The sequence below is a fragment of the Recurvomyces mirabilis genome, assembly GCF_035927965.1.
Source record: "Recurvomyces mirabilis strain CCFEE 5264 chromosome Unknown scaffold_2, whole genome shotgun sequence".
Lineage (NCBI taxonomy): Eukaryota > Fungi > Ascomycota > Dothideomycetes > Mycosphaerellales > Teratosphaeriaceae > Recurvomyces > Recurvomyces mirabilis.
This window is the reverse complement of record NW_027041936.1, coordinates 1394254-1409704: the sequence shown is the minus strand read 5'-3', so window position 1 is coordinate 1409704 and position 15451 is coordinate 1394254. Positions and strand designations below refer to the sequence as shown.

General features: G+C 53.2%; 9 protein-coding genes across 9 annotated transcripts; 3 read left to right on the top strand and 6 right to left on the bottom strand.

Annotated features, from left to right (window-relative positions):
• Positions 1–17: 17 nt before the first annotated feature.
• Positions 18–374, bottom strand: LTS14_001312 (uncharacterized protein; the record flags this gene model as incomplete). The annotated part of the gene is made up of 2 exons (XM_064834021.1): positions 18–84; positions 169–374. 2 exons carry the CDS (start codon positions 372–374, stop codon positions 18–20), a joined length of 273 nt encoding a protein of 90 aa, XP_064698982.1.
• A 141-nt stretch (positions 375–515) lies between these two features.
• LTS14_001311 (uncharacterized protein) lies at positions 516–1639 on the top strand (the record flags this gene model as incomplete). Its single annotated transcript, XM_064834020.1, has 2 exons — positions 516–575; positions 641–1639. 2 exons carry the CDS (start codon positions 516–518, stop codon positions 1637–1639), a joined length of 1059 nt encoding a protein of 352 aa, XP_064698981.1.
• A 342-nt stretch (positions 1640–1981) lies between these two features.
• OPY2 (overproduction-induced pheromone-resistant) lies at positions 1982–3533 on the bottom strand (the record flags this gene model as incomplete). Its single annotated transcript, XM_064834019.1, has 2 exons — positions 1982–3435; positions 3500–3533. 2 exons carry the CDS (start codon positions 3531–3533, stop codon positions 1982–1984), a joined length of 1488 nt encoding a protein of 495 aa, XP_064698980.1.
• A 1573-nt stretch (positions 3534–5106) lies between these two features.
• On the bottom strand, positions 5107–6017 carry LTS14_001309 (uncharacterized protein; the record flags this gene model as incomplete). The annotated part of the gene is made up of 4 exons (XM_064834018.1): positions 5107–5642; positions 5710–5756; positions 5811–5920; positions 5979–6017. The coding sequence occupies 4 exons, from the start codon at positions 6015–6017 to the stop codon at positions 5107–5109; spliced, it is 732 nt and encodes a 243-aa protein (XP_064698979.1).
• A 64-nt stretch (positions 6018–6081) lies between these two features.
• Positions 6082–7705, bottom strand: LTS14_001308 (uncharacterized protein; the record flags this gene model as incomplete). Its single annotated transcript, XM_064834017.1, has 5 exons — positions 6082–6422; positions 6471–6585; positions 6637–6804; positions 6858–7378; positions 7429–7705. 5 exons carry the CDS (start codon positions 7703–7705, stop codon positions 6082–6084), a joined length of 1422 nt encoding a protein of 473 aa, XP_064698978.1.
• A 343-nt stretch (positions 7706–8048) lies between these two features.
• Positions 8049–10356, top strand: LTS14_001307 (uncharacterized protein; the record flags this gene model as incomplete). Its single annotated transcript, XM_064834016.1, has 2 exons — positions 8049–9804; positions 9854–10356. The coding sequence occupies 2 exons, from the start codon at positions 8049–8051 to the stop codon at positions 10354–10356; spliced, it is 2259 nt and encodes a 752-aa protein (XP_064698977.1).
• Positions 10357–10604: 248 nt separating this feature from the next.
• Positions 10605–11615, bottom strand: LTS14_001306 (uncharacterized protein; the record flags this gene model as incomplete). The annotated part of the gene is made up of 1 exon (XM_064834015.1): positions 10605–11615. The coding sequence occupies one exon, from the start codon at positions 11613–11615 to the stop codon at positions 10605–10607; it is 1011 nt and encodes a 336-aa protein (XP_064698976.1).
• A 1379-nt stretch (positions 11616–12994) lies between these two features.
• LTS14_001305 (uncharacterized protein) lies at positions 12995–13808 on the bottom strand (the record flags this gene model as incomplete). The annotated part of the gene is made up of 2 exons (XM_064834014.1): positions 12995–13352; positions 13402–13808. 2 exons carry the CDS (start codon positions 13806–13808, stop codon positions 12995–12997), a joined length of 765 nt encoding a protein of 254 aa, XP_064698975.1.
• Positions 13809–14488: 680 nt separating this feature from the next.
• Positions 14489–15399, top strand: LTS14_001304 (uncharacterized protein; the record flags this gene model as incomplete). The annotated part of the gene is made up of 3 exons (XM_064834013.1): positions 14489–14551; positions 14622–15110; positions 15184–15399. 3 exons carry the CDS (start codon positions 14489–14491, stop codon positions 15397–15399), a joined length of 768 nt encoding a protein of 255 aa, XP_064698974.1.
• Positions 15400–15451: the final 52 nt, after the last annotated feature.

The following is a 15451-nucleotide window of genomic DNA, read 5'->3' as shown; positions in this document are numbered from 1 at the left end:
TGCACACCGTTTCAACCTCACTTCATCCCTCCGTCATGTATATCCTCCCAGCTCGTAGTCTCCACCGTCGACCCGTTTGCACACCTACGGAATGCCGTTAGTGAGTGACCTTTTGCAGTCTTTCTAACCACATAACCACCGTTATTTGAAGGTCGAAAGTCGACTTACGTCCTAAACAACCTCAAGACCGCTTCGCAAACAATTTTGCTTTTCGGATTCTCTGGCGGCCCATCAAGCTGGCACTCATACTGCACCAGTTCCTTGAGCTGACACTGCTTCAAATCCACCGGTGGCTTACGCACTTTGCCGTCGGCGTGGTATTGGATGTGCTGCTGTAGTCGGGCTGGGTGGAAAGCTTCAACCAGTGGCGCCATTTTGCGTCGCGAGGTCACCGCATTGCGCTGGCACCAGTCGTTCACAACACTGCTGCAGAGAATCTAGCAGGTGAAATCGGCGAGAGCAAGTGACCTGGAAGTTCTAATTATTGTGAATAATGAGCAAAGGAAGAAGTGGAGATGGCAGAAGATCTGGGGAGGAGGCTGCTGATGGAGATTGAGCAGGTGCGGTTTGACGAGGTATCGGAAACACCATGGCAAACTCTTGCTACGCGATATGTCGAATTTACTGACCGCAATTATAGATATCCCAGGTACTCCATCTGGGCCGCAAGGGCGAGAAGTCTTACTTTGGACTTCCACAACTCGACCGCGTGCTCACAATCGTGGAGCAAACCAAGCGAAATGCTAACACGACTATGATCGCCCAACCGATCATCGAACTCACTTCCACTGCACCAGGAGGTGGTAAGACGCACCTACTGTACTACCTCACCGCTATCGCTGCACTGCCTTCTAATCTCGGAGGCCTTGACAGCTGCGCCGTCATCTTCGACACCGATAACGCCTTCTGCGTCCCACGACTAGCCCAACAGATCGAGCTCCTTGCCCGCAACAAGATCCCAGACATCAGCTCCGAAAACCTCGATGCACTTCTTCTGGAAGCACTAAAGCACGTCCACATCTTCTACCCTCAATCCCTCGCCTCCCTCACCGACACCCTGACGGCTCTGCCAGACTATCTCCTCGACAAAAGCAGGCACTACTCTTTCAGCCGGCGCGTGGCCTTCCTAGCCTTGGACTCAGCATCCGCATTCCACTGGCCCGCCAGAGCAGCTGAGGAGACTGCTGCCCTCCTTGCCAAGACAAATGCCACCACCACAAGCAGCGAACTATCGGAGCCAGGCTATACCCAACTTACAGCCGCACTGAGGACCGCGACATCAACGCTGCAAACCCCAGCGCTCCTCACCTCCTGGCATCTTGGGCCTCAGCCTCCCCCGACCAACTCCCACAACACCTCTGAATCGCCCTCCTTCCGACCAAGCCTTCAAGCTCCACTATCTCAGCTTCCCACTCTCCGCTTCCTGGTCCGGAGGCTAGCAGTGCGCACGTTTCCAGCTGGGATCAGTATAGAGGAAGCTCTGCGCGAAGCTCCCGATCGGCGGAAAGCGGTGGAAGACGGGAGATTCGAGTGTGGGATCAACGCGTGGGGAATTGAAGAGCGGCTGCTCGCTAAGCTGAAGAAGGACGATGGGGGTTTCGGCTTTCGGGTCTTACGTGAGGGGCTGGTAATGGACTAGAGTGGTACAAAAGGGGAGGCTGAAGTGGACAGATGAATGGGCATGAGACCCGCGTCTGTAGCGAATAGTGCTTCTTTCGTGCTACATGATAAGTCTGCTACAAGTCGGTCTGTCACCGCAGACATACATGTTGAAGAAAGATACACCCAAAAGCACTCCGCGGACCTGCCGTCACAGCTTTCCGCTTTTATAGAGAATGCCAAATCCATACCTTGGGAAAGTTCCGAGCACAGCTCATCTCATATTCATCATATCCCGGCTAGAATTCGGAGCCTGCTCATCGTATCTCGCCGCAAAGTGGCTATGTGCCTCCTGCCGCAACCTTGCGTACATGTGGGTATCTCAGTCGATCCTATTCGCATCACTAAATGGACTATTGTCTCGCTTCCCGCCCAAGCCCTCATGACTAGGTATCCTACTCGCACGCTTCGTGGCTTCCTCAATAATATCGCTCAAAGGCGCCGCTTTGCCACTACGGCCCGGTCGATCGATGTTCGCTCCCATGGAGGAATACGGGTTCGGACCTCCTGCTCCGCCTGTGCTCGGTGGAGGTCGCTCGGAGGCATCGAAGAAGGGAGACTCGGCTGGCTGGACCAGAGGCGGAGGAGGTCCACTTAGAAGATCCTCAAGAGGACGACCGGTCGATGGACGGGAGACTTCACCTTCTTCTTCGTCCGAGTCGTCGACTTCCGCCAATGGAGAAGATATAGCAGGTACATGTCTCGCCACGCTAAGCGTCGACGTGGCGGAAACACTAGCATCGCTCGGCTGACGGACAGGAAAACGGCCTTTGGCACCTGCGCCTCCTACGGTTACTTGCTTCGCCTTTCCACGCATGGAGGACGAAGGTGAGGCACCGCTACCTTCACCAGGCATCATGATCTGGATCTCTCGACTTTTGTCCGCAAAGTCTCGAGATTCTGTCTTTGGCGAATCGGACGGCTCGGTCGACCCATTTCCAGAAGAGTTGGTCCGGATGCTGACCATTCTGGGTGCGACGCGGGCCACGGTTGTGGCTGGCACGGGTGGTGTTTCTACCGTACTGTCTCTGTAGCCTTCACTTCCCATGGAAAGACGTGCGAGGGATGGTGTGATGGAGTGTTGGGTGTATGTCGTGTCCCGGTTGCCTGGCACAACAGAACGCAGAGAGGAGGTAGCGGAGTATGAGCTGTCTCGTAAGTCGCCAGGACGGAAGAACAGCATGTCGCCTTCGTTACTGAGCGGACTCTTCGGTGACTGCTGCCCACGTCTTTGCGCGGCTGGGATTGGAGGCACAGGTCCATTCCCACCGATCAGACTGTTGTGACCCGACCCAGTTCCTCCATTCCGGTTCGTCACGCCAGGTATGTAGGCGATCTGAATGATGTTACTCGCCCGGCTGAGAATGCTGTTCGCCAGGCTTCCTCTCGTCCTCGTGCTCGCGGCATCATGGTTGAAAGAATGCATACGCTTCTGCTGCGCGATATCGTCCTCCACCTGATCCTCCCACTCCTCCGCCTCCATCTCCCGCTCCTGCTGCTCCCGCCTCTTCTTGATCCAGAAGCGCCATATCAGAAAGACGAGCAAGGTGATGCCGATGATACCGCCGATGACCCCGCCAGCGATCGCACCGATGTTTGGCCCTGCATTGGCTGGGGCCGGTGAAGGGTTGTTGATACAGATGTTGTAGGCGCAGGCTTGGCACGTCGCGGGGACGAGGGAGCAGATTTGGTTGGATTTACAGGGCGGGCAGACGGGGGTGGTATCGGGACATTGGACGCAGCGGCGGAAGATGGTGCGGAGAGTACCCTCAACTTCTGCATGTAGAGTGTTAGCATTCTGGCTCGTGGGATTGGGGAGTCGTGGTGGGAGGAAGCGTACCATTCGCTATTGCGCCTCGCCCAGCTGAGGCCATGTCGGGAGTGGCCTCGTTGGTCGGTATATCACTTGGTGGCCAATATGAATGGTACAGATGTACCGTCGCAGTACTGATGTATGCAGCGCAATCTCTTGCCCTTGTCTTCCCTCAATCTCCCGTCGCGCAGCTGACGACGACTTTCCCACAAAACGGACCAGCGTGCGGAATCCCGGAATCGTGTCCGTTCCAGTTAATAACCAAACGAGTGACAGTACAGAATGGTAGAACAGCCCGAGCGCCCCCTCTCTGCTTGACAAGCAGAAATGGTTGAGTAGTGGTGAGGGAGTGTTTCGTGACTCTCGTCTGGTCTCTTGCGACATTGAACCCTGCATCCAGCCCCGGCTCCGGCTGACGCACCTTTGTTTCCCCGAACTTCCCACTCTTTGTCTCCACTTCCACGTTTCGACTGCCTCCACTCCGACAACATCACTTCCCTGTTGCTTACAGGCAATCTCCTAACACGACACCCGCCACATCCCTACGCCGACACGACTGCTGGCAGTCACACGACCTGTTATCTCTCATCGCTTCCGCCATCTATCCACTTTTCACGACTGCATTCCCACGAGCCGGTCTCGAAACAGCGTACGATGCTACGCCACATTCGCTTCATGCTTTCCATCTTGATCTTCGTCTTCATGTGCGAAATCGGCCAACGAAGCAGCGAGAAGGTACCTCTGGGCGGTTGAGACACCCGGTCTTGGCGTGGTCGAGCACGACACGACTTCTGGCTCACGCATAGCACCGCCTCCGACCGATATCAATGATGGTCGACTACAGTCACAATACTCTCGCTCAACAGAGACACCTATTACTGCTCTACTACTGAACTCGAGCTCGGCAACGTGCTTTTGCCGTAATTCAGTGTGCTATACCCCTCCCGATTGCAAGGCCGGGATCATCCACGGGCGTAGAACCTCAAATTCTTGACAGGTCCACCTCAAATGAGAAGCACACGATTAGCCAATAACTTGGCTGTGCTTGCATATTTAGGCGAGAGTAAACTACAATTCCTTGCATCACCAATTGCCAAATCATAGGGGTGCACGAGCTTGACAAGGTCTTCATGTCCCTTCCAAATCAATTCCAAAGCACACCTTTTTTCTGCTCTGCTGGAATTAGTCTGCCAATGAACACCGAGATGTGCGCCATCTCCGACGATATTGGATCCTCTGCACAATCGACTTCTGGGTTGGTACCCGGGCCCAAGCGGGATAGTGTGGGCTATGGGGCAGACGATAAGAAAACCTAGAGTGTGCTGTAGCGAAGGCGATAGATTTACTGAGCTCCAAACATTGCTACGACTGTTGTGCTACGGATGCGGACATCCTGTTGCTATATCCTATACTGACTGGTCTCGAAACTTGGCAATCGTCGAGGTGGACAAAAGGAATTGACGTTAGGGCCCTGACGTCCGCCAAATAAGCGTAGCTAGGTCGCCTTGTGCTATCTGAACACCATTGATAAAGCAGCGTGCTTTCCTCGATCATTGACAGATAGCAGATTGAGCGTTGATCCACAATCACATTCCTTCTCTTGTCCTGATCAATGTAAACATCTGGTATGCTTGCTACTTGTACCCCTGTCCGGAATCTCCTGCTGGTTTTGAATTGGACAACTCAACCGTGATATTACAACTTCCAACCACAGTCTCGCGCACGAACAGCTCGACCTTGAGCGACACACCGTCTAGAGTGAAGCGCCATTTGACAGGACCGACCTTGGGCCCCATACCTTCGAAATGCAGTTCATCAGCTGCGCGTGAGGGTCGTTCTTGATGAGACCTACTACTAAAACGTCCTAGGTCGTTGCCAGGACCGGTCGTGATCACGCCCACTTCAATCATCTCCTTGTACGAAGTCGCCCATTTATCGGGAAGGGAGCGCAAAGGTCGCTTCCTATCAAAGTACCGGTAAACGCTATATTGCTGTCTTCCTCGACTGTTGGCTCCAGCGTTATACCAGAATGGTCGGCTCTCAACAACGCGTTTCTGGCCTGAGAGGACTATGTCGCCTTTTTTGATGATCCACTCTATAGGTCCTTCGAGGTGGCGAACGCCGAAACTGTCCAGAACCTCTACGACACGAATGACTTCTTTGTGGCGTACTGTAGGTGGTTAGCTGATATTACTGATTGCAGAAATCTTCTTCAATTGCGATGCAAGTCAACTTACACTTTTCGATACCGTACACAACAGCCCCTTGCACTACTGCTGTCACCCTACGAGAAAGTCAGCAAAGCCTCGTCCTCCAACATACTGGGGATGCATCATACGATTTTGTCTCGTCCGGGCGTCGCAGAGTACTATCGAAATCGGTGCAAATTTCCTCCAATTCTTGCTTGAGGTATGGCGAGGCTCCGAAACCACCGACAAGAATGACATCCTAGCAACCCCGGTCAGATTCTGCAGCAAAATTTGTGAGCTTGATCTTTCGGACATACTGTTGCGCGTATGCCCGTGATACGAGCAACCTTCTCCATTTGTGCCAATACTAATCCGACAACATTACTCACGCAGGGGTCCATGAGACCTTGCATTTCCTCCCTACGCAAGATTAGCATAGCCAACATCCATATCGGTCATTCGCGGAGCAAACCATGTCAACGTCAATCCACCCTGCTCAATTCGGCCTGCGATGGTCAAGGTATTGAGCGGTGCCGGCAGATCAATCTTGATTGACTTCTCGTCGTTATTGGAGAACGCAATCTTTCTGACGATAAAGCGTCTGATCAGCTCTCTCATCTCACCGGTCTCCGCCGTGTGAGGGTTAATCCGATGCTGATATGCATTGACTGGATCCAGCTCCGCATACGACGATGGCCCAATGATGTCTCGCAACCAGGTTTTGAACCCCAGGTCGATCAAGGCAGATCCACATTTTCGGCCTAGGCAGATTAATAGAAGGGCATTGTCTAAGGTCGCGCGCTACGTACCACTGGGTGCGGTCATCCGCTCAAGCTCTAGAAATGGAGTGACGCTCTTGACTTGATAAGAGACTGTGTCCACAGTTCCGCCTCCTGCATCGCATAGCACGAACGTCTGACCTTGCTACAGGTCCCATTAGGAAGGCACGGAATGGCAAGAGCTAGGACCACATACCTGGAGAAAGTCGTCGCCTTGGTCCTTCACAGCAAGTGCAGCAAAGTACGCCGCAGCTTCGGGTTCGGATACCAAGATAGTGTCCTGCAAAGTCGGAAGGAATTTTGTGCTGAAGCCGGCCTCCTTCACAGCCCTGAACATCGCATTATGGGCTTTGTACGACCAGCACTAGATCGTGGTCAAGGTCTACTCACGATTCGGTAGGCAGAAATGTGACTTACTACAGGCGTTGTTACTACGAGATCGATTGGTGTCTTCGTCCTCTCAATCTGCTGGCTGTTTATAGCTTCTTTGGCGCATTGAAAGATTTTCGCCAAGTAATCTGTGATGACTTCGCCTGTGGTCTTAGGGCTGAAAGCGGGCTTGGGTCCAGCCTCGCAGATATTGTCGAATGAGAGGAATTTCGTGCCTCTCAGCACGTATAACGTCATATCAAGCTCGTCCATAACGGTATCTTGAAGTTCTAACTCCAGCTTCTGATTGACCATCGTGATTGCGTCTTTGCTGATGTCCGAGCCCCACTGCACCTCATCATGCTCCGGCGGCGAGTAAGATATCACGCTTGGCACTTTATCTTTATTGCTCATCGACTTGGTCCAGTCCTGCACTTTATCTTTATTGCTCATCGACTTGGTCCAGTCCTGCACTTTATCTTTATTGCTCATCGACTTGGTCCAGTTCTGCAGGACTGTGATTTCAGGGAGGTGACCTCGGGAAGCATTGGTAGATGCGAATGCAATGCCTACCCATGGTTCAGCGTCGATGGGCATCCGTGCTTAGCGGTTTGCTTACCTGTGAACGTGGTGCCAAAGTCCAGGGCGAGGATGAAACGCGGTTTCTCACGCCGAAGTAAATCTGGCTTGTGACGCACACTAGGTCGGCTTTTGGGTGCAACGATGGTGGCCGAAGGCGATGCCTGTGTTGGTGGGTTGATCACGGGACTGGGGAGTTCGGGCACCGCGTCTTCCTCGTAGCCGTCTTCGTCATCGAGCACGTTGCGACTGAGGTAGTTGTCCTCGAAAGGAGACAGGGTAGAACTCTCCTGGGAACCCATCGATGGTTCGGGCATGATATTGCAGGTTAGGGACACAGGCACATTTAGCAGCTCCAACAAAGTATTGTGCTGTGACTCCGTCCAGAGCAGTGTGCGAGGACCTTATGACAGAACAGAGCGCTGCGACCTGCCTTGTGGTCCTCACCTCGCCTTTTCAGGACTGACAGCCTTTCTTCTTTGCCTCAGCCTTGTCGGGGCGTAACAGGTGCATATCAGGCTGCGATACGTGCATGGGATAGCTGCAAACCTCTTGACACATCACGTAGCGTACTTTGGCTCTATCATCACCTGTGGAAGAAGCAGCCGTGCGGCCCAAGTCCTTGTTGCCTTTAGCATACGCGGACGAGCACACACCAAAATGGGGATCCATGTTCGTGATGGAATGCGGGAGATGGGAAACGTATTCAGAGGCAAAAAGAACAAGCGACAGAGTAGTATGACCGGGCAGGCGCAGCCGCACAGGGAGCATGAGCAAAAATCTGTTAATGACGAGCAGCGAAATGGGTCCTGGAAGAATGGCGCGCCAGGAAACGTTGACGACGACGAGCAACAGCAAGACTGGCGTCGGTCAAACATCGGAGTTGGTGAGTTTGGTGGAGAGCGCGGACCAGGACAGCGATCCCCTCGTATCATCGCTCCCAATCCTCCGCAGCTGGACAACGGAGGGCATGGGCAGGTGGCGGTCCGATCAGATGCGGGTGTGGTCCTGTACGACGGTGATTACAATTCGGAGGAGAACGAAGTGTTCGGACTAGTCCAGCAGGAGGAGGAGACGGCTGAGCAACGATCCGAGGCAGTACGTCAACAACACAACCACGAGATATCACGCCTGAAAGTCAAGCACGAAGCGGCATTGAGGGACCTCCGAGATGAGCTTCGACAGAACTATCGATCTGACTTGGCGCGCGAGAAGGATCAAGTCGGCGATATCTGGAAAAAGAAGTATCACGAGAGCTGCGAGGGCCTCCGCCGAGGCCACGAGGCAGAAACGAAGCGGCTTGAAGACGAACATCAGCGAGCTTTCCAAGAAGTGAAGAAGTCTTATCAGGACTGGCACGATAATTCAACCATTCGCATCCAACGGGACCACACGAGCCAGCTGGCACAGTCGGAGCGGGAGCATGAGAGAGAGTGTCAGGAGCTCCGCTCTGAGCTTAGTGAACAGCACCGTACCTTGCAACAAAAGTATGATACGGAATTGAATCACCTCAAGGGTCGGCATCAGACAGTCTGCCAGGGTCTGGACAATGAAGTCGAGAACCAACGCACGGCCGTCAAGACGCTACGAGAGCAGCATCAGATCAAAATTGTCGAGCTCGATGAACAACACAAGGAGCAATGCAGCAATGTTGGCCGCACTTATCAACAGCAGCTAGACGATGCCAAGCTGCGCCACGAGCAAGCGGAACATCGCCAGGTAGCAGCGCATAAGGATGAGCAGCAGGCGACGGCTGACGAACGAGCCAAAGCACTGTTTGACCTCGAGCAGAAGCATAAATTAACATTAGAAAAATTCCGCCAAGAGCAGGGAGCGCTAAGTCACAATCTCAAGCAAGCGAAGCTTCAGCTGCAGAAGCAGATGTACGATGCCCAGCGAGAGGTCGAAGAGGTTGAGACGACCCATCGAGCTGAGCTGAAAGCGCTGAAGGACAAGATGCAAGCCGTCCATCAAACCACGCTGGAGCAACATAAGACCGCCATCAAAGCTCTCGATGCCAAGCATGCTCAGGCCAATCACTATGCACAGAACCAGATCGAGGAGCTGAACGCAGCTCTGCTAGTCCGAGACGACGAGGTATATCGCGCAAAGATCTTTGTGATCAAAGATCTGCCACAAAGACCCGACGACAAGATCAGGGAGAGCTTCGCCCAGACTGAAAAGCTGATCGACGACCTCAGTGATAGACATGCATGGGATCCGGCAAGAGAAATCTGGCCTGACCACGTGCTGCAAAGGTTGTGTGGCTCTGACGAAATGCGGATGCTTAGGAAGTCAATCATTCGGGACCTCATTTGGTGCTTGTTATTCCAGTTTGTGTTTGCTCATCCTTTTCGCATGTTTGGTGAGGAGGGTGATAAGTTGCAAGCATTATGGTCTGATGCTTCTGGTCAAGGTACGCAGTACATTTCAGCAACCACTCATGCAAAGGCTGACATACTCAGACGTTGCGGTCAAGGACTACATTAATGAACGACCCACGCCGAGCGTGAAGACCGAACGATGGAGGTACATGACATTGGAGGAGTGCTATCTAATCTTGACACAACCTGTTCCAGCGTTCATGATACAGCGGGAGAGGATCAAGACGGCGTATCAGCTCAATATCGCAGCCCTGGCTAAAGCGATCGAGACGACGCTTGCCAAAGCCATCCGGCCGACTGCTGAGATGACCGAGACAGCCAACAACCTTGCTAGACGAGCTTCAAAGCTGTGGCTGGATTTGGGAAGGCATCGGTGCCGCATTGTCGTGCGCCAGGCCGGACGAGGGCCGAAGGCTATCGAGGACCGGATTAGTTCCATGCTCAGTGGGTCTTTCAAGCTGACGATTACGCCAATCATTGGGAGATATGGTAATAATAAGGGCTCGGACCTGGAGAACTTCACCTCCATTACAGGATCTGCGAATAACACGTACGAGATCCCGAAGAGTCAAGTGATTGCTTAGCTCGTGTAGAATGGCGATGCAAGCTCGTGATGTACCTATTGCAATATAAACAGAACTCTAGCTCCCGGTTACTGATCTTCATGTTTGGCTGAAACGCGAGGAGAATGAAAGAAGATCATGTGTCGTCATCCTGTTGCTGCACTGGATGAATAATTGTTGGAGTTGTCTCGTCTTCTACCAGTCTCGCCGCAATTTAGTGGGCTGAGGTTCGGTCTTCTTGCCTCCTTTGCTGGCGCTGGTCACAACACTCAATTGACACTGTTGTATTGACCATCAGCGTGAGCGATCTGGCTCGATCTCTCCAGTCGCGATGGATCCCATGGAGGAGAAGTACGCCACAAGACGTACGGCTCGTCCAATTTGGGAATGCCGTTCTTGATTTCTTCTGCCATTTCCCACTCCTCGGGTGTGTCAAAGACATCGTTGTCCCAGTCACTGACGATAGATACGATCTCCTCTAAGATAGCATCGGCCTTCCGTGCGTCTTCTTCGATCTTGAATCGTGCGTCAACCTGTACGCGTTTCCTTCTCCAAACCTCAATATCAAGGCGATACTTCTCACGGATGAGGTCTCGAACATGCCGTACGTTCTTCACAGAGGCATTCTGCTTACGGAAAATCAAGACCTCCTCCGCTGCAAGTCTCTCCTGCTTTTCTTTCTCCTCGGCAGCTTCGAGGTTCCTCTGCTTTGCTCGCCGTTGGGCCGCCAGCCTGTCCTGCTGCTGTGCTCGTTCCTCCTCTGCAGCCCTTTCACGCCTTGCTTGGGCCTGTTCGTCGGCCAGCCGGTCTCGCCGAATATTTTCTTGAGCTGCCGCCCTCTCCTGTCTTGCATTCTCTTCAGCTCGTACCCTATCGTCTGCCGCGGGTTGATATGGTATGTACTCCGGCATGTTAATGATGTGGCCAGTCACCGTCTGACGCTCAGGACCCAGCTCAGCTGGTGGCCGCTGCGCAGTCATCCTAGGTTCGGTATTGGTGCTTGCAAGAGGCGCATAATAGCCAAACATTCCCGCCTCCCCGCTAGCTTGTGTCGCCTGCGCCGGCGGGTCTGGCGGTGCTCGAGACGGCCAGCCCTGCATTCCAATACTCTGAGGATTTTCGAACCATGTCGAGTGATTGAACACCTTGGATTCTCTGGGTACCACGGGCGGGCTATTGCTGCTGCTCGTAGCTTTGCTGGAGGGGTCGTAGAAGTCTTTGCTTACAAAGAGGACTTCTTGCTCTCTCTTCTTCTTGAACACACTCTTGAGCTTATTCATGATGGCTCACGCTTCTTCTCGTGCCGCAGGTGGTATGGATTCCAATTCAGTGAGACTTTGGTCGCTGTCGTCGGTGATGCATAATCGCATCGATTGTGCGGGAGTATGGACGACAGTCGGGTAGGTGCTGTTTGAGACCTTGTTGCCGCACTGCCTTATGAGACTGTGAGCTGCTCGAGGTGTGGCCTCACCGAGGGTTCATCTTTGATGCGCACAGCCTGATCGCCACCCTCCAGCAGCCTCGTTGCTGTTGAGCTCCGCAGATCAATCGCAAGGCTGTGAGGGCGATGCCCGACCCACCAAGTCGTGTCATCAGGCTGGCGTATCTGAACGCTACTGCAGTTGGAAGCGACTGTTGACGCCACCGTCGACTTATCGTAGTCTTGCCGTCCAAGTAAGTAGGCTCGAGCCTCCAGTGTTGCTTGCATGCCTCAGGGCTTTATATTTGTCAAGAGCCTGCATACAGAGCATACCTAGTCCAGCAGGACAGAGCTCTACGTCTCGAGGAGCAGATGGCACGCGAGATGAGCGACTTGATGCTGCCTCAAGGCATCTGCAGGAATGAGTCCCAGCCGAGCGATAATGTACGCCCGGGCCAGTGACCCCGCCCTCGACGTAACTTGCAATCAACGTAGTGGAAGCTTTGGTATTGGTCAATACATCGTGGAGTCCCTCGGCGATGGCATACCGGCTGAGGATCGGCGATCCAGCAGACTGGGTAGTCCGGACACAACCAACGACGGGTGGCTATGCAGCTGCACAAATGCGGTATGTGGCGAATCGAGACGAGGCGGTTGGGCGGAGCCATTCCGCTTGTGCTGTCAACCATCTGACAGCCATCCGTGCCGTCTTGCCACTGCTTTCTGCTGCCTGATACCACCCTGATCCCGTCGTTTCGGTACTCTGCGCTTATGAGAGCGACAGCCTGGTCGAGGACTCTCTGTTAAGCGTCGGTCATGTCCTTCAACATGTCGAGACGACGGCCACGATCTCGTTAGAGGACCTGACGCCCGCGCTCACGAGACTTCTACACTGGCTTGATCAGACGCAGAGCCATATGATGTTCCTGTCCAGTGAAGAGATAATCAGACGTTCAGTCGTCTCGAAAATGTCGGGTGTTCTTGAGGATCACTCCACGTTGGCGGTAGCGGAGCAGTGGCACAAATCTCGGACATCTGTGGTCCCAAGGTAGCATGTGATTCCGGCCTGCCTATTGAACAGGGAGCATCGGGACCAAATGCTTGTGAAAGGTTTGCAGATTCGCTGTACCTGTACAATCTTCTACTTCATCTATCACAGTTGAAAAGCATCTGCGCTAAAAGACAACTCGCCAACTCCCACGCCATGCCAACATCTCACTTTGACAGACAAGAGAATCGTCAAGCAGAAGCACCAATGACGCCAACTCTCTTGCCAATGTAAGAACTATCCCTTGTCTCAAGATCGGTTGCAATGAGGTCCGCATTCTGCTCCAGAGTAGTCGTATACCGACTAGCATTCATCGCCACGCTCAGAAAGCTGCCGATTAATGGGATAGAATTGATCCAAGATTTCTTCCACAATGGTGGCGTTGTGGTATTGGCGACCACCCGGCCCTGCTTGAGCTTAGTCGGCACTGTAAGGTCCTTCGACTCCTCCGTCATGGTCATAGGACACAATAGCGACCAGTCGACCGAGTTCGGTGGCAGCGACTGCAGGAGTTTCAGGTTCCCGCGATGCTCGAGAAATACTGGAACACTGGGAGCTTTCAGTATGATGAGGAGAAAATATCGATGGCGAAACCTACTAGTCCGACATCATGTTCTTCGTTCCCGGGACCTGCAATATACTCATCCCACTCAAGAACCAGACTCTCAAGGGCTGCTTCCTCTCCTCTCCGGCCTGCTGTACAGCTTCTGCGATTGAACGAAAAATCTTTGGCAGGTCGCTGCTGCCCCAAGGCGCCGCGGCAGCAACACCAGCCGCTGTGACTACGGCTTCGCATTTCGATTCCAGGATTGAGGCCTTTACAGCCGCCGTGTTCGTCGCATCACCCTCGACAATCAAGATCTGTTGGTAAATCGATGATGGGAGCAATGATTCGAGTTTCCGTGATGACCGGACGAAGACTGTGACGATGTGGCCGTGCGTTAGAAGAGCACAGACAAGGCGGGAGCCCAAGTTGCCTGTCGCGCCGAGGAGGAGGACCTTCATTTTGTATTGTGGAACGTGGTGGAAGTTTCGTATCGATCAGGTGTCGTTGATTTTTGTCGTGGTACCGTAGATAAATGCTGCGAATACGGTTGTTCAATTACCCTAATGTGATCTATGGATGCCTCTTAGATCTGCTCGTTGTCTGAAATGCTGAATCGATCGTACTGATATTAACCAAACGAGTGAATCGACATTGTATATATACCATTCACGACTCGGGTTCATTGTATCGTCCTCGCATTCGCATTCACCCATGTGCCAAAGCGGAGGATCTCTAGCGCAGTGCCCAGTCAGCTAGGGCAAGGCAAGGCAAGCAACCACTTCTTCCGGCCCCGAAACCACGACCCTTCAAGCCCGAAAGCACGAGAGCACGTTACGCCCGTACAAATTTTACGAGCACGCAAGTCCTGTTGTAGCGACAGCTTCAGATTAAGTAGGCTTTCCTTACTAATATGTAGTCTAGATCCGTGCGTTTCATGTCAGCGAAACTGAAGATACTGTAGACCCGCATTTCCCGTCCCTCATGCGCGCGAAGGAGTGGTAGTGCGAGCTCGACTGTGTACGTGTCAAGCGAGTGAGGCAATGCGATATATCAACTCGGAGGCCCGTTTCGCACGCAACTACGTAGGAATTTTGGTATCTAGCTGCCAACAACCACAACTAAGTCCATACTTACAACCATGGCACCACGATGGGCAGACAGCCCATACACCCTCATCTCAACCAAAGCATTCTCCAGTGATGTAAGTTCGGGTGTCCAGAGCTCGATCACAAGTTCTCACAACAAGTCCTCACCACTTATTTGTTTCACAGACATCCCATAGCGCCAACTATGTCGCCACCCAAATGGCGCTGGCGCACAACGGCATGCTACGCGGCTTGAACAGCATCTACCTCCAAGCTGCAACCCTGCCCGCAAAGGACCATACTGTGATCAAGGATTTCCTGACCTACTGCCAATGCTGGTCCGAATCAATGCACCACCACCACGACGCCGAAGAAGCAGAATTCTTCCCTTCCATCGAGAAGATTTCTGGCGTGAAGGGGTTGATGGAGAAGAACGTAGAACAACATCGTGCCTTCACGCCGGGCTTCGAGGCCTTCCAGAAGTACGCTGAGACCTGTCCACCCGCGGAATACGATGGCCAGAGGATGAGGAAGCTGGTGGAGGATTTCGCGGAGCCGTTGAGTAAACATCTCCATGATGAGATCGAGACCCTTCTTGCCTTGAAGGAGTACGATAGTGTTGAGATCAGGAAAGCGTATAAACGGTTCGAGAAGATCTTGATGAACACAGATAACGTATGCATATCCTCCCCATCCAGTAGCATGAACTCATCCTCACCCACCTCCACCAGGCTGACTCGTATCACAGTATCGCATCGCGCCCCTGGTATTCGGCACAGCAGACCGCCACTTCGAAGGCGCCATCCACGACTTTCCCAGCGTGCCCTTCTTCGTGCCTTACGTGATCCACTACATCTTCGGATCAAAATATCGCGGGGCGTGGAGGTTTAATCCATGTACGGCGTGGAGAGACAGGAAAGAGCTCGCGTTCCCACCACCGCCCTCAGCAGCGGGACACGCTTGATCTGCTGGTCGCCATTCGTTCCTTGAGACTAGAGCAAGTGATACCCACAAAT